Consider the following 23,697-nt stretch of genomic DNA (forward strand, 5'->3'; position numbering starts at 1 on the left):
ATTCTAGTAGCCTGTGCTACTCAGACTTTGTCCCAACTCACCACTGTGCGTGTTCTCTGCTGCTAGTTAAGTCGGCGCTTGAATACGGAGTGGTTCTGCTCGTCTGCTCTTCAGTCCAGAGGAACTGACTGGGGTCTAAGGCAGAGACGGGCAGGGTATGTACACCACTGACTAGGACCACGGGAGTGTCCAAGGCAACAATGCCCTGATCCTCAAGTGGCAGAGGCAGGGCAGATGGGGAGGGCAGTGGTGCAACAGGATGTGGAAGGATGGTCGCCTTGGATTTGCCTGTGGCTTGCTCCTCAGCTCCAGCAGCAGCCTCCTGTTTGAGACTCTCTAGCCCAGTGTCTGAGGGCTCTTCTTTAAGACTAGATGTCTCAGCAGTGGTAGTGTCGGAGGACAGTCGGGATGCTGCTGTCTGCTTGCCAATCTTTTTCTTGCCCCTTGTGGTCCCCATTATGACTGTTTTGCTAGGAACTGACTCCTTGGACACTTTGGGGCAAGAGGAGGTGGAAGAAGCAGATGCTGAGGCAGATGCTTTGGAGCCAGTTGTTTTCTTTGGATGAGAAGAACCAGCTAAAACAGAGAAAGTTTTGAATTAAAAATCAAAAAATACAATGCTCTTTAAGCGACAAAGTTGCAATTGTCAATGACATTTGAAATGCTCCCTTTAAAATGCATCAAGTCGAGGAATGTTAAGAAAATTAGTCAGTAATCATAGTGGTCTTGTTTACTGTCTCCTCCCAGCCTCTCGGAGAGGGAGCAGTGACATTCAAGTAAAAGTAAAGGGCAAGAAGCCTTTGTCTCTCTCCTTCGTCTTCACCAGAAACAACTAAACAGGACAGCTGCTCTATGTCCTGAGTCACTCTTACTGACTCTGAAAAAGGGCTTGGTCCTACAAAGAGGATGACCATGACTGGCAAGCTGACTACAGGACACACACGGGACCTTCCCAATGACATTCTTTCTTGTTTCTTTCTGGGGATGGAGAGGGGAGCCATATTCAGAAGAAGTAGGGTGTATATTGTCAGCCTCTTTCTGGGTCACATGCAATTCACCCCACTACCTTCCAAGTGGTAACTCCAAGGCAACTGTTCCCAAAACTCCAGGGAAGGAAGTCTGTCCTGCTGGCCTATACTTACACCTGCTGTAGTGAGGGAGAACAGAGAGGAGACAGTCATAGCAGAAAAAGACCCCCCTTCAAAACACCAAACCACAGGAAAAAATGTTTGCTGTGGTTTTAAAAACATATCTACATGGGTAGAACCTGAATAATCTGAAGAGGAAGAATGTCACTCTGTGCACGTGTGTGTGTGTGTGTGTGTGTGTGTGTGTGTGTGTGTGTGTGATCTGTCTGTGTGTGTATCTATGCCTGTGTGGTTCCTCATGCTTATGCCATTGAGAGGGTCTTCCTATGTAACTCAGTTTAGTTTGAGCTGCTGGACTCAAATGAGTCACTTGCTTCTTCCTCCTGAGAAGCTGCGAGAGCACACACACTTCAACTTTTTCAGAATTTCCAATCCCAACCACGCTGGCCACCCAGTAATTTTTACGTTCTAATGTTCTAGGCAAGCCTTCAAAGGCCACCAGAGCAGGGCCTTTGCTTACTTCTGTATAGAGCTGACGTCAACTAAGCAATTTCCAGGAAAACAAGTTAGGTAGTCTTTCTTTTTTTCTTTTAACTACATGTATATATTTTAATTTTTCTTTATGTCACCCTAGGAAATCCATTTAAAATCCCATGTGCAAATTAATTTGTTTTATAGCCTTTCCAATCTGTATTTTCTCCGAATATTACTTCTATTATGATATTACATATTCTTCCTTTCCTAAGAAGGGGCTAAAGTTTCTTTCACACAACTATCCAAAAATGCCTTGTTAATATGCCAGGGAGGGCCTTCCCATTCTGTACACAGGTATCACAGTGACTTACCTCTGGAGGCAACTTTATTGATGCCAATGAGAGAGTTGAAATAAAGAACAAACAGAGGAACAGACAATGAGACATATGACTTCATTAATTTTGACATATAAAGAAGCCAGTCTTACTTAATGACAAGATTCAGGCTTACAAGGAGTCTAGTTAGGGTAATTACTATTTTAGATACACACAACAGCTCTATTTCCCCTTTGTCAAATCTGGGCTTGTCTGTAGGCTTAGTGAACCCGATCATCTTTCTCTGATTACAAGTTAAACTCATTAACCATACTAAAAAAAATTAACCCCACTCTAAATTGATTTTTAAATAACAAAGACACAAAGCATTTTATGCTTAAACACTTCAACTGTTTCCCTAGTTAAGTTAAATAGATCCCTTCTTCATATCCATTCTAACAGTGTCAATTTTGATATTTTTGAAACTTTTTATTTTTTTGACAGAAAGTATTTATTGTCATCCTATTTTAGAGAAAAATATTTTTCCCCAGTGCCTGGAGTGAAAACTCAAGCCGTGTTTGTTAGGCTTGAAATCTACACCTCAGCCTTCTGTTGATAATAAACAGACAAGGGACAATGTGTATGTAACCTTTGCTTTTAAAGTCTCTTCTGACAAGAGTGGGTTTGTTGACAACAACCTTGGTTAAAAAGGAAGTTTTACCTCTGTGTTAAAAATGTTTGTTAAAGCCGGGCGGTGGTGGCGCACGCCTTTAATCCCAGCACTCGGGAGGCAGAGGCAGGCGGATCTCTGAGTTCGAGGCCAGCCTGGTCTACAAGAGCTAGTTCCAGGACAGGCTCTAGAAACTACAGGGAAACCCTGTCTCGAAAAACCAAAAAACAAGTTTGTTAATAGCAACAACGAGAAGAAGAAAATCCTGGAAAAACCAAGGGTGTTCTAGACTAAAAAGTGGTTCAACAAGCCATGTACACTCAGAGGGAAAATTAGGTGATGGCTGTTTTCAGAATGTAAGAAATGTAATGGGAAACCAAGGGACCTCAATGCAGCCCTAGCTTCTCAGTGACAGTCCCAGAAGCGGTCACATTCATAGGAATAGGAAGAGCCCTGCTCATTTTGCATTAACACAAAGGACAAATGACAGCTCTCTAGCTTATTATCCTCTTAGGGACATCATAAATAAGCATATATTAAATCTTCAAGAAAAAAATATATATCTCAAGATCTGTCATGAATGCCATGTCCAGCCTTTGTGTTCATTTCCAGCTTTCTTCCCAGCCGAGTCTTCAGTGAGCTCACACCACCTAGAGAAGGAGTGAGGCAGGAAGTGTATGCAAGACAGGCTCTTAATTCCCAAAGACAAAGTGATGGTCCGGGAATTCTTACCTAGTTGCTCCCTGCCTGTCTTACTTCACACACCACTGGTAGGCCTTACAAAGCCATGGGGGACATAAGGCACCAATAGGGAAAGCCGCTGAGTCCCCAAGGAAATGACCTTTAGGCACTGCTGGCTCATCATTCTGGGATATTTCACTTCAGAGAGATTAGAAGAGGCCTGTGCACCAACGATCAAAGCGCGGAAGAGAGGAACCCAGGGAAAGGTCTACTTGCACTCAGAGAGCTGCTACGCTGCCATCTAAACCGGTCTTTGAATTTCAGTGTGACGAGTATAAATTACAAGAGAAAAAAGATCAACACCAAGGCAAATCCTTGCAGTTAATTTCTGGAAAGCTGTTGCCAGTGTTAAGGGAAATAGGATGTGCTACAATACAAAAGAATTGTACGCACACATTAATGGGGAAACGTCATCGAGCATGGGAATTCTGAGTTGTGTTAAAAGATAGATGACATAGATAGCCGGCATCATGATTCTATGAGAGAATGGAATCTGCACTTTGCATTAAGCTTGTAAGGTTGAAAAACATATGAAGTTGCAATGCAAATGTCCATTCATGATTTGTCATGGCAACTTGTAATTGCAAGGCACTAGGACACTTTGACCTGTTGGTCTGCCGGAGTAGATGTGAGGGGGGGTTATCACGGAGCATCAAATCAAATCCATCAAAATCATGTTAAGTGGAGTAGGAAACGGGGATGTTGCTGACCATGTATATGAGCCTTTGCCATTTATCAGAGGACAGACGACTATGGATGTTGAAAGTGAAGACTTTATGATCCAGCAAACCTGGCAAAGACCCATGTCACATTTTAACATGCAAGTCTCGTGCATTTTAAAAGAGGAATAGCAACAAGTGACCGCAAACTCTCACGGACAGGTCTAGATACTGGTTCATCAGGTCAGCCTCACTCCCAGGCACACTAAAGGAGTGAGTCTTATGCATTGATTGTGGAAACCAAGATTAACAGTTCACAGTTACTCCAAAGACAACAACGTTAACTTCTCTTAGTAGATACCTACTGGGGAGTCTCTGAGACATTCTTGTGACTCATTGGGATTGTGCCCTGAAACAAGAAAAAAACCACACTCCTGGAAGAAGCTACAGCCCCATCCCAGAACCCAACATTCTGAACGCTACCCAATTATGCACTAGGGCATACTCACCAGCCTCCCGGGTAGTGTTTCGGCTTGTTGGCTTGGGTGGAGGGGTGGGGGCCTGCTTACTGGGAGCTTTGGCATTTTTTCTACTAGGAGGCACTTCATCCCCTTTGTGGCTGGCCCCAGCATTGGCCCCTTTGGGAGGCACAGGAGATTTTTTGGGTTTAGGTTTGGGTTTAGGCTTAGGAGGAGCTGTAGGAGGTAGAGCAGGAGCAGCCGGTGTTTCAGAGTGGATTTCAGGGTTCTCTACAAATGAGAAAGTGAACAGAGCAGACTGATACAGACACACACCATAGAAAAGCAAGAAGCAAGACATGGCGATAGTGCTACATACAGGTGGCTTTATGACATTTGGGAACCAGACAGTGTTTGCACCAGAGGAAGCAAAGTTTGGAGGCAAAACAAAAACTAAAAGACAGACTGGGGAGGGTTCTCTGGGCCCATCGTTCACTCCTTTGGTAAAAGGCGACACAACTTACTACGATGATGTTACTCGAAGGATTAGTGTCTATGTGCGCTAGCCAACATCCTTATTCCAGCCTGCACCCTGCTGTTGCCATATGAGGACATGGACAATGAGTGCTAAATGGAACACCACCACCAACTTAGGAAAAGTGAAGGACCCTCCAGAGTGACAGATGAAAGCAAGGGACACACTGCCACAGGTGAGACCGACAACCGCAGTAATGACTGCACTTCCGGTTATCTTTAAAACTTCAACCCCGATCAACCAGAAGTCTCAGTGCAGCCAAAACAACCACGTGTGTGCTACACTCTGGGAGACTCTGGGGGCTTTCGACACAATGCACTTGGCAGTCACTTCTATCATCAGCGTGCTTTCTCATTCTCCCAGCGGGGCATGGCAGCTTCAGTTTCTACAGTGATCTGAGCCACGGCTCTAGGTGCACAGAGTGCAGGGTAAAACAGCTCACTATGTCTTATCTGGCACACTTCCATAATAGTTTCGAAAAGACAGAGCACAGATTTTACAGACAGAAGTTGTACAGAAGAAGGCCCCACGAGAGCTGGAGGAGAAGCAAGCATTGCTCTGGGAATGCTGACAGTGGATTGCATCCCCATGTCTCTATTATTTGCAATAGTGACTGAAATAAATTACAATACGGCTCCAGTCCAAAGAACTAAGTGGTATCTCTTAAAATCGAGTACAATCAAAACTAAAGACAGTGACAACCCTAGTCAGCCTTTACTGACTAGGTCTTTCCTAGTGACCAAGAAGGCCATGACATATGTCATATGCCGTTACCATTTCTATTTTTTTGTTTCTTATCCTAGTAACCATCAAGGGAGGGACTTCCCCCTTTTAAATCCCACCCTCTGTTAATCAAACCATGTGTCTAGCTGAGATAGTGATTTCAGGTTACAAAAGCTAATCAATAAAACCTTCATGTTGTAAAGTTCTTCCTTGTCCTTGCCCTAGCCCTGACCTTCACCAAGTGTGGCTGTCCTGATTGATGTCATCTGCCTCTGCATGGATCCAGCCTCACAGCACAGCCACTTCACATCTCTGAGGGGCAAATGTGTAACTCTGCCTTTCTGGTCAGGTGGGAACCTTATCCTTCAACATACAGTGCTGCCTCCAGTCCACCGGGTATGAATCAGGGGTCCAGAGACCCTCCTGTCCTTGCATACCTTCCACCCCATGCTAGAACACAGAAGTACAATACCATACCTGGTTTTATGTGGGTGCTGAGGGTCCTAATTCAGATCCTCTTCTTTGTGTAGCAGATACCTTACCCACTGAGTCACACCCCAAGCCCCAGAAGCCCACTCTTAAACATATCTCTGTGACTTCGGTTTCTATCACATGGCCTTGCATGGAGATCAAGCCCAGTCCCCTAGAGAGTGCTGGTTGGTATAGCACTTGGGGTCTTGATTGTTTTTTTTAAATATTTCTAAACCAAATGGGACATTTTGGGTCTTTCTGCTTGATGCTTTAGTGTTGCAGAACATATAGTTAGCCTGTGTGAGACCCCAAGCTCAATCCCTAGCATAAATAAAAAACTACTCCCAAACAGTCCAACTTTGCGCTTGGGATGGAAAAGTGGGTTAGCTCTCTAACAGCTGAAAGTGCCGATTCCTACATCACACACAAACTTGAGCAGTTCTTTGGAAACTATGGAGCATTCCTCTTTAGCCTCCCAACTCTGCCTTGACAGGGGCTCTGTCAGGCCTGCCACTTACAACCTCGGGGTAAGTTGTGTGTGCTCAGGTGAATACACAAAGAGGTTTTTCTAACTGGATTAAAATTGTCTTCTGTCTGAAAATTTGGATCTAATCGAATGCAATGCCTTAAAATTATGTCTGTTCAATGAATGGGACTGGCTGATAGTATTGGCAATCGGTAGAAAACACTCTTTACTTGTGGTGGTAAGGAATTAGGTTATATTTGACTGTGAACATACGATTCAAAGGCTTTGTGCAAATTGATGGTGGAGTAATAGAACACTGTCCTTTTAAGGGGATGTTATGAGAGCTGTCTGTTCATTCTGGCTTCCTGATAGGAGTCTGGAGAACAAGCTGTCCACTCCACTTGGTTCTCTCATCCATGTGAAGGGCTGAGGGCCAGTGTTAGAGCAATCCAGGACCACGTGTGTCCTGCACCTGGTCTGGGATGCACTTCTGGTCCAGTTCCTCTCTCACCTGCCTGTCTTCTCCCCATCTCCCCTAGGACCTTGTTTGGAAAGATGTGGCACAGGAAAACAGCTCTGGTCTCCGCTGAGGGTTCCCTGGCTTTGGTACTGCGGCCTGCTCAGAGCTTCCTGACTATTTTGCCTGTGAGCCACCTGTTCTCTTTGGGGGATCTTCTTTTGGACAGAGGCCACTCTTTACTCTCTCTGTGTCCTCTGCTAGAGTTCTACTCAGGTTGGTCTTTCAGTGCTGTTTATGGAACAAGCAAGTGTTGATCCGTGTTCCTTCACTAAAGGCCTTTCCTAATCCTACCATGGAAACAATGTCGAAAAGCTTGCAGATTTCATGTGGTTAGATTAAAACAGAGTATAGATCTTATTTTGTGTCTCAAATTTCTAAGGACATCTACTGAGAAAGAATAGCAGGAGACTAAGAGCCTAGAAGATGTTGAGGAAGAAGGTTAGTGTTGCCAGAAAGGCCCAAGGTCGCTATACCAACTGTAGAATCAGGATCCTTCAGAATTCCAGAAAAACCCTCATGGCTTAAACCAAACCCATCCACAGAGCCAGGGTGGTGGACAGCACCTGACATGTGCTTTGCTTTTGAATATTTTCTTAGACAGAGACAAAAGTGAATCAGGGTGGCTTTTTTTCTTTTTTTTCTTCCTTTTTTTTAAGAACTAAAAGATATAGACTAAAGAAGTAAGAAGTAATTCATATCTTTATCGATAGGCACTTTCTACTTAGTCTTATTCTCTGCGCTGTTACTCATGAGTGATAATCATTTTAGCTTCAGGAAATGGCTCCCATTCTCAGTACCTCTCTCGGCTCATGGCACAGCGCCACGTGGGATCTGTCTACCTAAGGGGAGCTCCAGCAGCCGCATGGTGGCACACCAGCACTCTTGGCATCTCCCTCTGCTCGTGTACTGATGCCATCATGGAACTTACTTGACTAGAAAGAACTCAATGTACTAGTTTGAGGGATACAAAAACAAACCCTCTCTCAGCCATTCTTTGACCTATGGGATCTGCCATCTTTTCTGTAGAACACCAAGGCCCGCTAGTTTAACTAATATAAAACTGTCAGCAATGCTCTATCAGGCTGATATGAGAAACACTTTTCCTTTCAAGTCTGACCAGTCACTGAGTGGCAATGACACCCACAGGGACTAGAGACAAACCACAGATTGATAAGACATTTAACAGGTTGTTGAGACAGGAGAGTTTCAACGGAAGAAAATAGAAACAGGTATCTGTTCCCTACCCAACCAAACTCCTTGCCATTGAATCTACTTATAATCTGTTGGCTCTCTTGTTGTGTTTCAGAAATATTATCATTAAAAGTACAAGCTAATGTCTTATAATTAGTGTTAATAAACTTAACTAGATGTTTTCTTTGGGAGAAATTAAAGAAGGTCCCATAAAAACTATGCTTAATATCCGAGGACAGCAAATTAAATTTCCAATAGCTTATTGAAGCTTTTAAAGGCTGATTACTGCATATGCAAAGGATCACAGGGCTTCAGTCTTCCAAAGTTGACGTTACAGTAGCAGGGAACTTAATAAAGGTCCCCCTTCCCTCTTGCCTGCAGGAGGATCTGGATGAAGAGAAGAAATTCACTTAAAGCAATTTCTAGGAGTTCTCAAAATAGCTACCCAATGCAAGGGAATTTGACAAATGTTACAACCAACTCAGAGACAAACCTTATAGAAATCAGAGAACATACTGGAGATGTTTCCTGAGGATCCCTTCCTATGCACATGGCAAAATTTATTCAGAAGTTTTTGGCTAAACCTTTCCATATAGGATGTAGCAAGCAAACTAGAAACAGGCCAAAGCAGGAAGTAGCCTCAGTGTTCAGTGAAGTCAAACAGGGAAACGGGGAGTGATGGGGCCTCTCCATCTCAGTTCCTGGCGTGGTCCAGAGCCTTCTGCATAACACTGGGCTCCAGTAGTTTAGTGAATAAAGGAGTCAACATATTCGTTTTGAGAAATTTGGATTTGGAAAGAGGAGAAGTTGGGTTTTGTATAAGCTAATGAATATTCTACAGTAAAGAGGTTTTATCAGCTCAAGGTTTCTGTAAGTATAAGACTTGTGTGGGGTTGTGATGGATCTGCCATTACATATTCATGAACCTTCCGGAGGACACCATTAGACATGAATTTACAGTATCTGATTCTGAGCACACTCAAGAAATGGGAGTTTTTAAGTGAATCCTGGGGGAACCAGCATAATTGCCTCTGCCATATTCTGAAACTTCCAAGCACACAGGTAGATCACAGAGCAGAGGAAGTGGCACTGAAATCACGTCTCCTTAGGGAACTCCTCCTTGGTGTAGCTTAGAATGTCTAGCCCTTAAAATACTGGGGTGGGTGGGCGCATCAGTTACTTCCTGTTGCCAGAGAGCAAGTCTAGATTGAGAGATGTGTGCGTGGCCCCTTCTTGAGCAGCTCACATGGACCAGATAGAGGGGAAAACAGCATTCTGACTGCTTGTGTCTTTCACCTTGAGAGAAAGCTGTTATAAGGAGGTCATTTCCAGGTAACTGTAAAGCCTGAAGAGTCCAGTCCTTGTGGTCAGTACCATTAATTAGCTCTCCTTATTAACACGAAAGCATAGTTATGGACAGATGTGTTTGTAACAAAGCAGATAGCATAGATACAAACAGATGTGTCCACCTGAGGAGGCTACCCTGTCTCTCCTTCCTAGCTTCCTTTCCTCTCCTCCCAGTTTGCAAACCTCCTCCTCTCTTCAGGCTCTCTAATTCTCCATGCTGGGCTGCTGGGCTGCGCTCCAAGAGATAACAGGGGGTTCTCTTTATTTTACCTGTCTTATCTTCTGCCTTTTCCTCCCGAGGTGGTGTTTTCTCACTCACAGAGCCATCCCCTTCTTCGGACTTCCCTAAATTTTCCTCTTGGGTAGATTCCTCTCCGATGTGTATCATGTGCCCGTTTGAATTTTCAAAGTTAACTGTTACATCTCCATCTAAAATCGGAAAGAAACACCTCGATGTCTAACTTGATGGCTTTCTTCAAAAGTCATTTCCCCTGGTTACTAGGACTGCAGGGTCTGGGTTCCTGTTTCTGTCCCCGGGAACCAAATCACCACATTTCCCCAGCAAATTTCTTTAAAAGGCAAGAGGTAGAAAATCTTTGGTTTCGAGGGAAAGCAACAATGGAGGGAGATTCCTGTGGCATTTTAAGACACTAGGCAATGCCTAGTGTCTTAAATCACACAGTGCCCCAGACCAGCAGGGTTCCTCTGTCCTTGTGTTTAGGTTTGGTTGAAGGAAACACTTAGGGGTTTCTTTTGCATCCAGAAACTGAATGAAGGAATGATCTGAAAAAATGGAACAAACATTGTAACATGTCAAAACCACGAGGTGACTGCAAATATACAAATAACATGAAATGCACTTACACATACAGACAGCGGGTGGGATGATGGCCGAGTTCCAGGCCCCAGCATCTGCGGAGCACGTTAGGCAGTGTCCACATTCTACACAACAGCGTTTAATTGTGGGCATGTTAGAAAATGTCCATACTCTACACAGCAATCAACTGTTACCTTTGTTCAGGGAAAAGATCGCTTTAAGGCTAATTTCATTTTTTTATCTTTCTTCATTATGGAAAGAATAAAAGCTAATTATAGCTTAAAGATACATATCAAAAACAAGTTAAAGAAGAATTCTAAAAAATTTACTGCTTCAAGTAGAATTCCTCACATATTCCAAATCATAAAGACTAATTTTATCTCCTCGACTGTTATAAGTCCTGAAGGTGTTTAAAATTCAAGGGATTTTTCAGAATTCAGTGGTGTTTAGAAAGATTATCCCAGTAATTATTCCCACACATAGAAATATTTAGGAGGCTCTGCTACCACCGTAAGAGAAAAATTAAGGAATCAAAGTTTTGATTTCAAACTAATTTGAAGAAATATATTAACAGAGTTGTTTCTATACAGTTTTTAAAATTAATTTCTTGGCAATCATTATAAAATAGAGATCATAGCTGGGCAGTGGTGGCTCATTCATGCCTTTAATCTCAGCACTTGAGAGGCAGAGACAGGTTGACGGCTAAGTATGAGGCTAGCCTGGTCTACAATATGAATTCCAGGACAGCCAGAGCTACACAGAAAAACCCTGTCTTGGAAAAAAAAAATGATCAAATTTTCACTGTTTTTTTCCCCATAAAATTCACAGGCCTTTTTGTCAAAATGAGGGGAAAAAAAGACCATGACATTTCCATAGATAAAGTAAATAGGAATGATGCCATGTGGAAAACGAAATGGACTTGTCACTAGGTCACATAGATCCTAAGGACCTATGTTCTGATTCCTATAGGAAAGTAAAGCAGACAATAACACAAGGCAATACCATTGTAAATGAATCTTCACAAGTTCAATAATATTAGATAAAACTTATTGGGCTTGAAGCAACTAGTTTTAAAAAGAGGAAAAAGGAACATACAATACACTAATAAAACAAAAGTAATGTAAAATTAACAGTAAAATTCACTTCTTTATACATAAATCCTTACTTTTAAGAGAATGCAGATAAATATTTTATTTGGGATTTCTGATTATAGTTAGTAGAGTCCCAAAGTCATATCAACAATAACTTAATGCTACTTTAAGTGATCATATTTTTATCAGGTTAAATTATTTTTTTAAAAAAAACTTATTTGGAAAAAAGAACTATAGAAAACCTTGAATATTACCACAATCGGATGCACAGCAGAAGAAAGTCATGTGGAAAGGTACCTACTCTGCGTCCTGGAATAAAAACCGTGCATGGAAAGGCAATGGCAGAAAAAAGAGGATTCGTAGCAAATATGAAGTTTATAAAGCCAACTAAGGACATCAAAGTAAGTGGCATCTTTATCTTGAAAGCTTTCATAGGAATCTGTGCTAAGGAAGTTTTCTCGGAATTAAAATAAACTCAGTCCCTGGTATAAGAAACAATGCCAGCAAAATATAAGCCCAGCAAGAGAAGATGGTGCTGAGTCAGGCCTAGGCTCTAGGGACAGGTAACAAACACAAGAAGAGATTGTGCCTGCAGAGGAAGGGGAACTCACCAAGTCACATCCAGCTCAAAGTAAAAGCAGGGAAATCATTACACGGAGAAGATCATGTGTGGCAAAAAAAAGTGATTCTTCGGGGGAGGGGGAATCACACTAGATTATATAGAAAGAGGATGTCAGGCAAGCAGGTGAGACACTTGCGTGCCTTGAGAAAAGATGAAGGCAAAGTCGTCCATGTGGACTGAATGTGGACTCGAGCATGTGTGAGGACTTCTCGGGAAGAAGGTTATTTGGTGAACTTTCAGATTGAAGCTAAGCTTGGTGTGGAAAAACACAATCTGGAAGAAGTAATAATCACAGTCAAGAGAGAGGGTATAGGACAGGGTGGGGTGAGGTCACAGCCATGGCAGCTGCAGGGACTTCAGAGATCTATCTGGGCCACAGGACGAAGCTCATCGCTGACATGCCCTGTCAGGAGATTCAGTGATACCAAGAAGACAGAAGCCATGAGTGCATCTTCACTGACGGAGGGAGGCTGTCACAGAACAGCAACATCCAGTCTTTCAGACAGGATTCTCAAGGTAATTGTTTTGGGGGAAGGTGACAGCTGAAATGAGAAAATAGAAAACTACTTTCTCTAACACTTGGCTAAAAACTGGGAGATTTCCAATGGGCATCCTTGGGCACTTTCGACCATTAGCAGTTCTGGTATTTTAGATGAAAACCATGCCAAAGTACAAAGTAAAATTCGACCAAATAGCAGTCTCCACCAAAACTCTGAATTTGGAAATGCATCTGGCCTGTAAGCTCTGCCATCATTCCTAATAACAAGTTTCAACCATAGTTTCCCCCTTTTCTTTTTAATGAGATTTTATTTCTATTTTCAATTCTGTGCAAGTGTGTATCTACATGCAGACATGTGCACGTGCATGCATAAAAACCAGAAGAGGGCATCAGAATTCCTGGAGATGGAGTTACAGGCAGTTTTGAACCTTTAATGAGAGTTCTGGGAATGAAATTCATATCCTCTGCAATAGCAGTAAGCACTCATAACTGATGAGTAATACCTCCAGCTCCCCTTCCCTTTCTTTAAAACATTTTCAAATAAGGGATACTGAACAAATGAATGTGTCACTCCATAAAGCTGATTGCACAGGGTTCAGTTGCTCATTCTGTATGCCTACCTCCTGCATGCATGCCTACCTCCTACATGCCTACCTCCTGCATGCCTACCTCCCGCATGCATGCCTACCTTCTGCATGCCTACCTCCTGCATGCCTACCTCCTGCATGCCTACCTCTTGCATGTCTACCTCCCCGCATGCCTACCTCCTTTATGCCTGCCTACCTCCTTTATACATGCCTACCTCCTTTATGCATGCCTACCTCCTGCATGCCTACCTCCTGCATGTCTACCTCCTGCATCATGTTTACCTTCTGCATGTCTACCTCCTGCATGTTTACCTTCTGCATGCCTACCTCGTGCATGCTTACCCTTTATATGCCTACCTCATGTATGCCTCCTGCTAAGAAGGGGAAGTGTGAGCATTTTTCATTTTTAAAGCTCCAAGGCGAAAAACAAATAACTTCAAGGAAATAGCATATTGAAAAATACAAAAAGGTCATTGACAAAGATGAGTGGGAAAAATTTGACAAGTCAGAAATGGAAGAAAAATTTCTAGAATTGTGATTGCTTGCTCAATCAAGATGGTATTATTCCATTTAAATTTTCCTCACTCCTTTTGAAGCAGCTATGCAATTCTTAGCTGCACACTGGGATTATTCTGGTATTGGAAAAAACATGACATTTTAACTAATATACAATGTATGCCCCAAACTGTTATATTCTTTATAAGGAACATATATGATCTTTGTTTGTTTGTTTGTTTGTTTGTTTCTTTCTTTCTTTCTTTCTTTCTTTCTTTCTTTCATCTCTATCTATCTATCTATCTATCTATCTATCTATCTATCTATCTATCTATCTAGATATCTATAGCTAGCTAGCTATAGAGCGGGAAGTATCATTGTTTAAATTCCAAATCAATAGTATTTCATTTCTTCCCATAAAGTCTCAATAATAATAATTCCTCCAGTAAACTTGGGGGAATGAAGGAGAAGAATGAGATAAATCACCGGCACTGTAGCAAAATACCCTTTAGTTTTAACAGTGGTAGGAGCAAAGAAAATAATATGGGTTTATTTATTTGGCAAAATAACCAGTGCTGGTGTCTGCTTCGAGGGTCAATCTTAATTTCTACACAATACTTGTCTTTTCTAATCAACTTTTCTCCTTCACAGGATAGAGGTAATAGGGAAGAGGGAAGGAAAGAGAAAAACAAAACAAAACAAACAAACAAAAAAGCTCCTGGAGAGAATTGTCCTTAACAAAGTGAGAGGCAACAAGATTAAGAGAAACACAAGAGGAACAGATTACTTGGGAGAAAGCGTAAGGCAGATTAAGTCATCCAGTCATGCTTTATTGATCGGTGAACCAGGGTGACTTTATTAGACAATGCAAGGGATGAAGCTGCTGCTGTCTCTTTTATTGGCAGTGGTTAGGAACAAGCAAGGCGCAAACAAACTCAAACTCGCTCAATCAACGGGGTTTAACTTGATTAGAAGAGTAAAGCCTGAGGTCAAGGGAGAAGGAGGCAGGCAAGCATCCTGACCTGTATCTCTAGCTACTGGTGTGGCAGCCTAAAGAGCACAGAGTTAATAAAGCAACCTCTGGAGAAGGATTGACCAGAAAAGTCACCGGTTCGACTGCGTTTCCATAACACCTCTGGTTCTTGGCTACCCACAGAGACATCCCAGGTTGAAGCAAGATTCCTGGCATGCACTCCTGGCTGCTTTATCTGACAGTGACCATGCATGGTCACTTTAAATCCCAAAAGAAAATAACAAAGCAAAGAATGAAGAATCCATTAGTTTAAATGTAAGATGGATTTTCTCACCTTGATCAGGCAGTTCTTTAAGCAGGCCCCTTCTTATCAGCTCCTCTCTACTGGATCTGGTGGAGATCTTCCTCTCTAACACTTTGAAAAAGAATAAGCACAAGTAAGAATCAAGTCACTGCTTAGCAAAATTATCAACAGTATTCAAAGTACTTAAGCACCATTTATTCTGTCCACGTGAAGGTTCAAAGCCCCGTTTGGTTTTATGCCCACCGAGAACACTTGCCTACGGTACTGTTAGCACAGCAAGGACACAAGGAGTCCTTGCATGACTGAGGCCCAGTCACTGTATCTGGCCAGGATAATCATGTCTGAAAAGGAACCCAGACATTGTACCGTATACCGGCTATGGAACACAGAGGCCACTCAGCATTTTTTTCTCTGATAATGACGCTTTCTGAAATGCATGCCAACACAGGCCTTTGCAGTGAGCTATCCAAGTGTGCAACAGGAGAGAGTCATATGAAGTGATTTCATCTCTGTGTTTTCAGTGTAAATGATTCCTGGATTTTATACACATGCATAGACCATGTGTGTATAGATAGTGTTCATGTATACATACACGGTCTATGCATGTATATAAAAGGTGTGTATATATAGAAGTGAGGCTGTCGAAGGGAAAAGGGGGATTAATAGGAAGAGGGTTTGGTGGGAAATGAGATGGTAGCGGGCATGGGAAGAATATACAAGTACAATATAGACTTGTAGGACAATATCCTTATTTAACACAGTGTCTGGCAGAATGAATACACACAGTAAAAAGTGAGGAATAGAAGCATAAATGCTGGAAAACCAGACAAGTGTGGGGATTTTCAGAAGATTTAATGTTAGCTCTTTTCAAAAGCCTTTAAAAATTACATCAATCAATCAATGCATTAATTTGTGAGTGCATATGTGCATATACCCCCACACATGCCACGCGTGTATGTGTAGATGTCAGGGGACAACTTTCGGGAGTCAGTTCTGCCATTTGGGTCCCAGGAAGTCAATTCGGATCATCACGTGTGGTGGCAGGTGTCTTTAAGCCATCTGCTAAGCCATCTCACCATACCTAAATTAGTTCTTTTCTGAAATTACAATTTAATTTTTTTAATTATTATTTATTTTATGTATACAGATGCCTGAGGAGCCAGAAGAAGGTCTTGGATCCCCTGGGACTGGTGTTATAGACGAATGTTGTAAGCTACCATGTGTGTATGGGAATTGAACCTGGGTCCTCTGGAAGACCATTAATGCTCTTAACCACTGAGACGTCTCTCTAGCCCTCCTAAATTAGTTCTTAATGCCAAGAAATCTAAACAACAAACAAATACAACACAAAACGAAAAACTCCAAATCATAAACAACCCACAATGTTCCTGTAAACATTTTATCCGAATCCTGGTGAGGAGGGATATCATTTATTGGTTTCTTGTTTGATATTTATTTATTTTGTTTTTTTTCCTCTTTCACACCATCAACTCAAAAGTTTAACACAATGGATCTCTGTAAATTTTTCTTTCTTCATTATACACTCTAGAGGTTCTGGTACATCCCTTGACAAACCTTAGGGAGGATGAAGAAGGGAATTAAGAATGGGCAGTTTTTTTTAAATATTTATTTATCCATTATGTATACAGTATTCTATCTGTGTGTATGCCTGCATACCAGAAGAGGGCACCAGACCTCATTACAGATGGTTGTGAGCCACCATGTGGTTGCTGGGAATTGAACTCAGGACCTCTGGAAGAGCAGGCAATGCTCTTAACCACTGAGCCATCTCTCCAGCCCAAATGGGCAGTTTTTTGAACCAAGTCAAGGGAAGGGAATCTCTACACGGATTCTTTCTTCTTTTGGAAGGAATCTGTATTTCTGATATTACTTAGGATGGCGCTTCGGAGCTGAAGGCAGGACCTCCGTGGCACTGAGCCTGCATATCTGAATTCTAGTAGCTACCAGGTGCACTTCCCATTTGAGGTCCCAGTAGGTGGAGGAGGATGAACAGTAGACATTGACCTTGGTTGACTACACGAATGTCTTCTATGAGTGTCTACTGAAGGCAAGAGCTCTTCAACAGCAGCCCTTAGCCTCTTTTAAAGAAACAGGGGTCCCCCTTTCTTATAAGTAGGAATTGTGTGCTGCTTTTTTTAAAATCCTGGTTACCAGAAAAGTCAGAGTGAAATGATACTTAACACAGACCTCAAGCGACATTTCATATTTTCTCCTTTATATACCTGAACTCAGCTTCAGTCTATGCATAGTATATGTGCTCTTTGTTCTAAGTTGTCAGCTTTTTGGAATAAACAAAGAAGAAAATGAACGAATGAGTGAATGGTTAAAAGAAAGAAAAAAAGATGACAATGAACCCATTTATTGTTCTAGTGGAGACACATCTCCCTTCCCTCCTCCAGCCTTGGTCTCCACTCTCTTCCAGAAACCAGTATCCACAGCTCACAGAAAGGCTGGTGATTTTCAGTGAACCAGGTTAACTAGGTGTGGCACAGATGAGTTCTTTTCTGGGAATTCATTAAAGAGCACTGTTCTTTAAATGAAGTGTCAGTATGTTTAGACTCTCCTTGAGGGAGAGAAGAGAGGTCCAAAGACTAACACCCCAAAGCCACAGCAACTACCAGGCCCCAGATTCTTCACAATCAAGCCACCCCAACTCACTGTCAATCCAAGACGCAGTCACTTGCACCGTCTGCCTTCTCCCTGGTCACCCCTTGCTAATAGGAAACAGAACTTTTTAACAACTACCACTTCTGTAACATTGCCTTAAATGTCACATGATTTTTCAGGAGTCTTGGGTGATGGTCCCAGAACACTGGCAACAAGTCAAGTCAAGTGGCCTACATCAAGTTTCTGGCTTCTAATCTATGATCTATAAAATGAGGGGCAAGACTAAGTCAGTGGTCACTAAATCAAATACTGTGGGATTCTGTGTCAACAATGAAGGCCACTCCAAAATTCCTGTCTTGTAGATCTTTAAAGACCTTTATTCTTTACTAAGAATTTTCTTTCTTCATCTGAGAGACTAGAACATAACTCACTCACACATGGGCTTTTCTACTACGGATCCTAGTCCGCTCTTTAGTCTGAGTTTTGAGTTTTTGTTGGTTTAATTCTAAGTTAAACCTTGGCTTAAACAAGTCTCCCTCTTTCTTTCTTCCTTGTATAACAAAAATTCTTCCCATTTCTTCCCGTGAATTCCGTGAAGCTCCGTGCCGGCTCCTACCAGCAATCAAAACCAACAATTCCGTTCCTTTTCTCTGCCTCATAAACGGGCCCTGTTAGGAAAATACCATTTGCTGTTTGCTTGGTCTTTGGCTGAGAGCATTTTAAACACATAATGTAGATAACTGTGTGAGGGCCAATGTGGGCAAGCTTCAGGCTGCTGGGTATGGAAGGTATGCTGTTGGACACAAAATTCCAAGCCCTGCTCTCCCTGAAGTACAAGAATCTTATTCTTCACCTTTTAAAATATTTGCCTTGTGTTTATACAGCGTCTGTGTGTTTGCAGAGCCGATCCACTGGACGTTTTTCATGGACTCCGAGGGGTTTTACATTGGAACGAACTTGAGAGGTCATTTTAGTTCAGCATGCCACATAGGGCAGGAGCATCATGGGAATGTTCTTGATGCTTGCCTGCCTGCTCTTCAACCATTGGAGGCAAAAATACATGCCTCGGAGGCTCATTCAGCTCTGCATGAGCCTTATCTTTAAGGAGAAATTTTCTGGGTAGCCCCCAGATCTTTCTCCCTGGGACTTCTGCATTTGACTCAAACCCAAGCCCTAGTTGTCACTGGACTTTAGGAAGCCATGTGTCAACAGAGAGCAGTAAGACTCTGTTCCACAGTGCTCACCAAGAGCAAGAGAGACCACTGAAGTCACCAGAGGTCTAGTGCCCAGGGCAATACCAGGGACTTGGGGATTGAAGATCACACTAATATGTACAAGAAAGAAAATATAGAGTGTGTGTGTGTGTGTGTGTGTGTGTGTGTGTGTGTGTGTGCAGGGGTTGTTAGTCCCACAGCTATATCACGACCATACATTGCCAGGAGATGAGGGGGGCAGGCCATTGGATATAGTTCCCAAGTCTGTCCAGAAAAAGCACTGGTACCAGTTCAGTTAACAAATGGGCCACAAGCGCTCTCTTTTATGCTGATTGCAAAAGCACAAGTGACTCACGATGCCAAGATCAAACAAATATACAATTTCTGTGTCACTTTCGGTGATGGGTAAATTAATATTTTGACATATTCCACCCTGATCATAATAGCACACCTTCTCATTCGCTCTTGGGTGTGAAAGAAACATTCCCTGTGACTTTCCTGATTTTGCAGATCTCCTATTATTTTCAAGTATTTACTATTTTTTTTTTAAAAAAAATGGCCTTTCGAGGACACACGGGGGCTGCTCATCTCTCTTTGGATAACATTTCAGCTCCCTAGTATGGGTCTCTACCGTGATCCTAGGAATGCCCACTACACAGACTTCCATACTCGATGCTGCCCCACAGAGACTGCTTAGCTCAGCAGTACCCTGTCTTCATCAGGATTCCACTCCCTAGTTCCGTGCACCCTGTCATGGCCTTCATGTTATGATCAAGGGTCTTCTCACCTGAAGCCCCTGGTGAACAGCTTGGCCCTGCCCATTCCCTTTCCCTCCCCTCCCCCCCCGTCATCTCAACAGAAACCAAACTGTTGTGCTCGATGGTATGTCTCCAGCGGTGACACACTGGTTACCGACACTCAAAATACATGTACATTTTGTTGAAAGTATGATTTAAAGAGAAAACAGTATTTTCCTGGTCCGAGTCTTGTTTTCTGTCCCTTTTCATTTTCCAGTCAAGGAGAAAGCAAGTGAGGCTCATGGCACAGCCTCAAGAAACAAGGGTGTTCTGTCTCCTCTAGCCTTTCTGCTTTGGCTGGGCCAGGCTAAGGGGGAAAACTTTCCACTTCAGTCCTATGGATCATGTGAAAAAGGCTCTGTATGAAGCAGAGAAGGGAGCCCACAGTGTGTGGACAGACACCAGCAGCTCACAGGGTGTAGCACAAGACTGGCCGGGCTCCTTATAAATTATAAATGATTTATGATGTCCTTCTGGGCACGGTGTGACAGACATGGAGTCTGCATTCAAGTGAGGCCAGAGCATATGCCACCAGCTTCTTTCAGGGGCTACTTGGCCAAGATTTCCTGTTACTCTGGAAATATCTGGGAGAGAAAACTGTGTGTCAACAAAGTCACTTATGTTTTCACTTGGCAGGGAAAGAAGGTCCCAATTCTTGATTCTAACCCCACTTAACGACTGAAGAAAATAGAAGCGCAAACAGGAGACTCCCAATAACCATGCCTTGTTATCTTCTTGGTTCTGAGTCATGAATGGCCTTGCTGTAAACCTGAGACAGAAAGACAGAAAGCATTTGTCCTGTATTGGAAGTCTTCTATAAGAGCTGGCGTGGCTTGGCTTCTCTTCAGTAACAGAGAGGGGAAATAGGATGGTGGAAAATGGCCTCCTTTCTGAAAGACCCTTCATGAAGACAAAGGTAGCTTGCCTGTTTAAAGAAGTAACTACCTATGCTATTCAATGACACAGTTGCAAAAACTTTCCAAAGCATCTTAAGAATGTAAAGTAGAGTAAGAAATCCAACCTCTCCACCTAAAAACTCACAGGGGCCCGGATATTTTCTTGTTTGTCCAATTATGCCACTCCTCTCCTGGACTCAAAATTCAGAGCTCAGAAGGGGCTCATCTCCCTGGAATAGGAGCTGTCCTCAACCACTGTCTTCATTCTCCTTCCCCCTCCCTCTCTCCCCTCCATCTCCCTTCACCAAAACTAAGGTCCAGCTTTACCTATCATTTTCTAAGCATCTTTCTTCTCTTCAGCTCCATTCCTGTAGCTACTGTTTCTTCTTTCTACACCAGCTGGCTTCCCTAATCGCTCTGTGGTGAAATCAGCCCTCAAGTTTTCAAGCCATTTCCAAAGGGCACCCTGTGCAGGGCCCTCTCACCACCCCAGATACTTTCAACAAACTTCTTGGTGCTTAGGTCTTTTCACCTACAAAATAGAGTGATGGCTGCTGCCCTTTAGGTTCCTTTGGAGGCAATGGCTTACACCAAGTAAAGAGCACAGGCTAACACCTAGAATCTAGATTTCTCAACAAATAAAACTATCACTGATGTCCATGCTTTAGAGACACATGTACCTTAGTCACTGCTAAACGTGTGTGTGTGTGTCTGTGTGTGTGTGTTTGTGTGTGTGTGTTGTTCGTATTCACACAACTCTAGTGGACACCCTGATGTTTTATCTATGGAATGCCCAAAATACCCATACTGCATAGTGTAGTTATTGAAGAATCTAAATATCTTTTATTAGGGCCAGGGAGGAGAAAGGGGTGGTGAGAGAGGGAAGGCATGTCTGGCATATTTTTCTATTTCTTTTATAAATTGTGGCCTATTTTCTCCCATTTGGGAAATTACTCGCCCTGCTCCCACTCTTTAGTTTCCATCGTTTGTGATGCTGCCATGCTTGGGCTCTAGGCTCGATGGCACTCTGGTGGTTGGTTCAGAAAGGAGTACCTACTCAAGTTAGACCATAAGATCCAAACCCGGGAAACTGGTTGGAACAATAAGAAATTCAGGCTCTACCTTTCTTCTGGAGCTGGAACAACTGGCCTACTATGATGCTAGAGTTGCTGATTGACTGCTTTGCCTCCACAAGAAAGGAGATCAAGTTTGAAAACAAAACAAAACAGGATCATAGACTCAAAGAGGGAGAAAGAGACTCCCAAGCATAGCTTGTAAGTACCAGTATCCCATTGGGACTATAGGCTGTATTCTCCTGGGATTTTTCTGTCATAGGCATCAACGAGTTCTCTGTTTCCTTCAGCTGTTATGATTCAGAAACAGAACAGATCTCTGCCAAACCAGAAGATTCTTACAGCAGAATTTCCTTCCAGCAGAGACCAAAGACTCTCTCTGCTTTCCGAGACAGATGAAAGAAGAGCTAAGCAGGCCCTCTTGCTGCCTTAGTTTGCAACTCGGAAGAAAGGCCATAAGAAAGAGGAACATGGAGAGATCTATGTCCCTCCCTTCTCTTGGGAGATTAGTGTCTCAATTTCCCTCAAAGAAACTTGATCATAATCATCTATTTTATTCGTCACTTAGAGAACATTTTTAACCCCTGCCCAGTATCCCAGAAGGATGGGCAAAGCAGCTACTTTTATCTCCCTCATATAAATGGGAATTTGAGACTTAGAAAAGCTAAACATGCTTCCCAGTCTTGTTGCCAGGATCTGGTTGAACTCAGGTGTACCTAACAAAAAGTCCATTATTACATTCCCCAGTCTGCAGTGATGGCTACAGAAGATTCAGCTTCCCTAAGGGTGGGTAGTACTTTCTCATTCTCCTTCAAGGTATCAGGCAGAAGAGCTCCTAAACATCAGCTGTAAGGAGAGAAATTTTAGGCACCATGACAATGTCATACCTCAAATTACAAAGTGCCAAAGTGAAAATGCTCTCTTGGGCTGGAGAGAGGGTCCAGCTGGCAAGGCACCTTGTTGTGTACCATACAGACCCATATGGCAAAGGAGGGCATTGACAAGTTGTCCTCTGAGCATGTCATAGCAGGAACTCCTCCTCCCCCAATAAATAATAAATAAATAACTATATTAAATTCTTATTTATTTATTTATTGTCCCTGCCCCCATTCCAACTGAATCCCATCCTAATTCCACAAGCAATTAATTTTCTTTTGAAAATGTGTGTGTGCGTTTTCGTGCATATGTTTGTGAAGGCAGAGGGTAACCTCAGGTGCAATCCTCAGCAACATTGACTAGGCCCTTTTGAGACAGTCTCTCACTGGCCTGGAGCTTGCAGTTCAGCTAGGCTGGCAAGTGAGCCCCAGGAATCCTCTCATCTCTGCTTCCCCAGGACTTGACATTCCTTTGTGGGCTCTGGAGACGTGACTCAGGTCCTCGAGGCACATCTGAACTCAAGTACTGGTTAATTAAAGATCAGAATTGAAAAGGGGTTTCAAAGTGAGAAAAGGCAAACTGTGAAGGAACTCCTTCACAACAAAAATAATATCAACACAGAATTATTTGAGATTATTGGTTTAGGATTATATCTGGATAGAGGCCAAAAATGGCCTATATTCTATCTTTGGAATGATAAGGCATTAGAATTATATTTAAGATTTGATATCATAACATAAAATATCAGAAATTTAACTGTGCAAAGTCTGGCTATCTATAGTTCTAATGGCAAAAAGAAAAAAGAGTACTTCTGACAATATTACAAACATTATTTTTTAAACCACTTCAAACGTAAAGAAGAAACCTGTTACAACAGTGTAATGGGAATCACAGCCCAGTTTGTTTGTGCAAAGGAAATTTTAGATATGCACCAGGAGCTAGAACAGTCTTTGCTACACCGTTTGACCCTTATACTTTTTCTCCCTCCCTTCCTACCCCTCCCAGTCCAAGTCGAATCACTTACTAGTTTATGGCTTCCATCAAGACACTTGAAATCCATGAGATATAGGAGGATGGAATCAGAAATTAATCGATCTTTCCCTGTGGCTTTGCATATTGTCCTTTTTCATTGAACAAGTGTGTGCAAATATTTGTAAAACTCAAGAGC

General features: G+C 42.5%; 1 protein-coding gene across 2 annotated transcripts in view; it reads right to left on the bottom strand.

Annotated features, from left to right (window-relative positions):
- Phactr2 (phosphatase and actin regulator 2) overlaps positions 1 to 23,697 on the bottom strand; it is a 268,971-nt gene that overhangs the window by 49,916 nt on the left and 195,358 nt on the right. For both annotated transcript variants that reach the window (XM_038339990.1, XM_038339991.1), the window contains exons 3-5: positions 15,076 to 15,156; positions 9,928 to 10,086; positions 42 to 576 (exon numbers count right to left, since the gene is read on the bottom strand). In XM_038339990.1, the coding sequence (XP_038195918.1) occupies positions 42 to 576; positions 9,928 to 10,086; positions 15,076 to 15,156 (775 nt within the window). The remainder of the gene's footprint in view (positions 1 to 41; positions 577 to 9,927; positions 10,087 to 15,075; positions 15,157 to 23,697) is intronic.

This window comes from Arvicola amphibius, chromosome 8 (genome assembly GCF_903992535.2).
Source record: "Arvicola amphibius chromosome 8, mArvAmp1.2, whole genome shotgun sequence".
Classification (NCBI taxonomy): Eukaryota; Metazoa; Chordata; class Mammalia; order Rodentia; family Cricetidae; genus Arvicola; species Arvicola amphibius.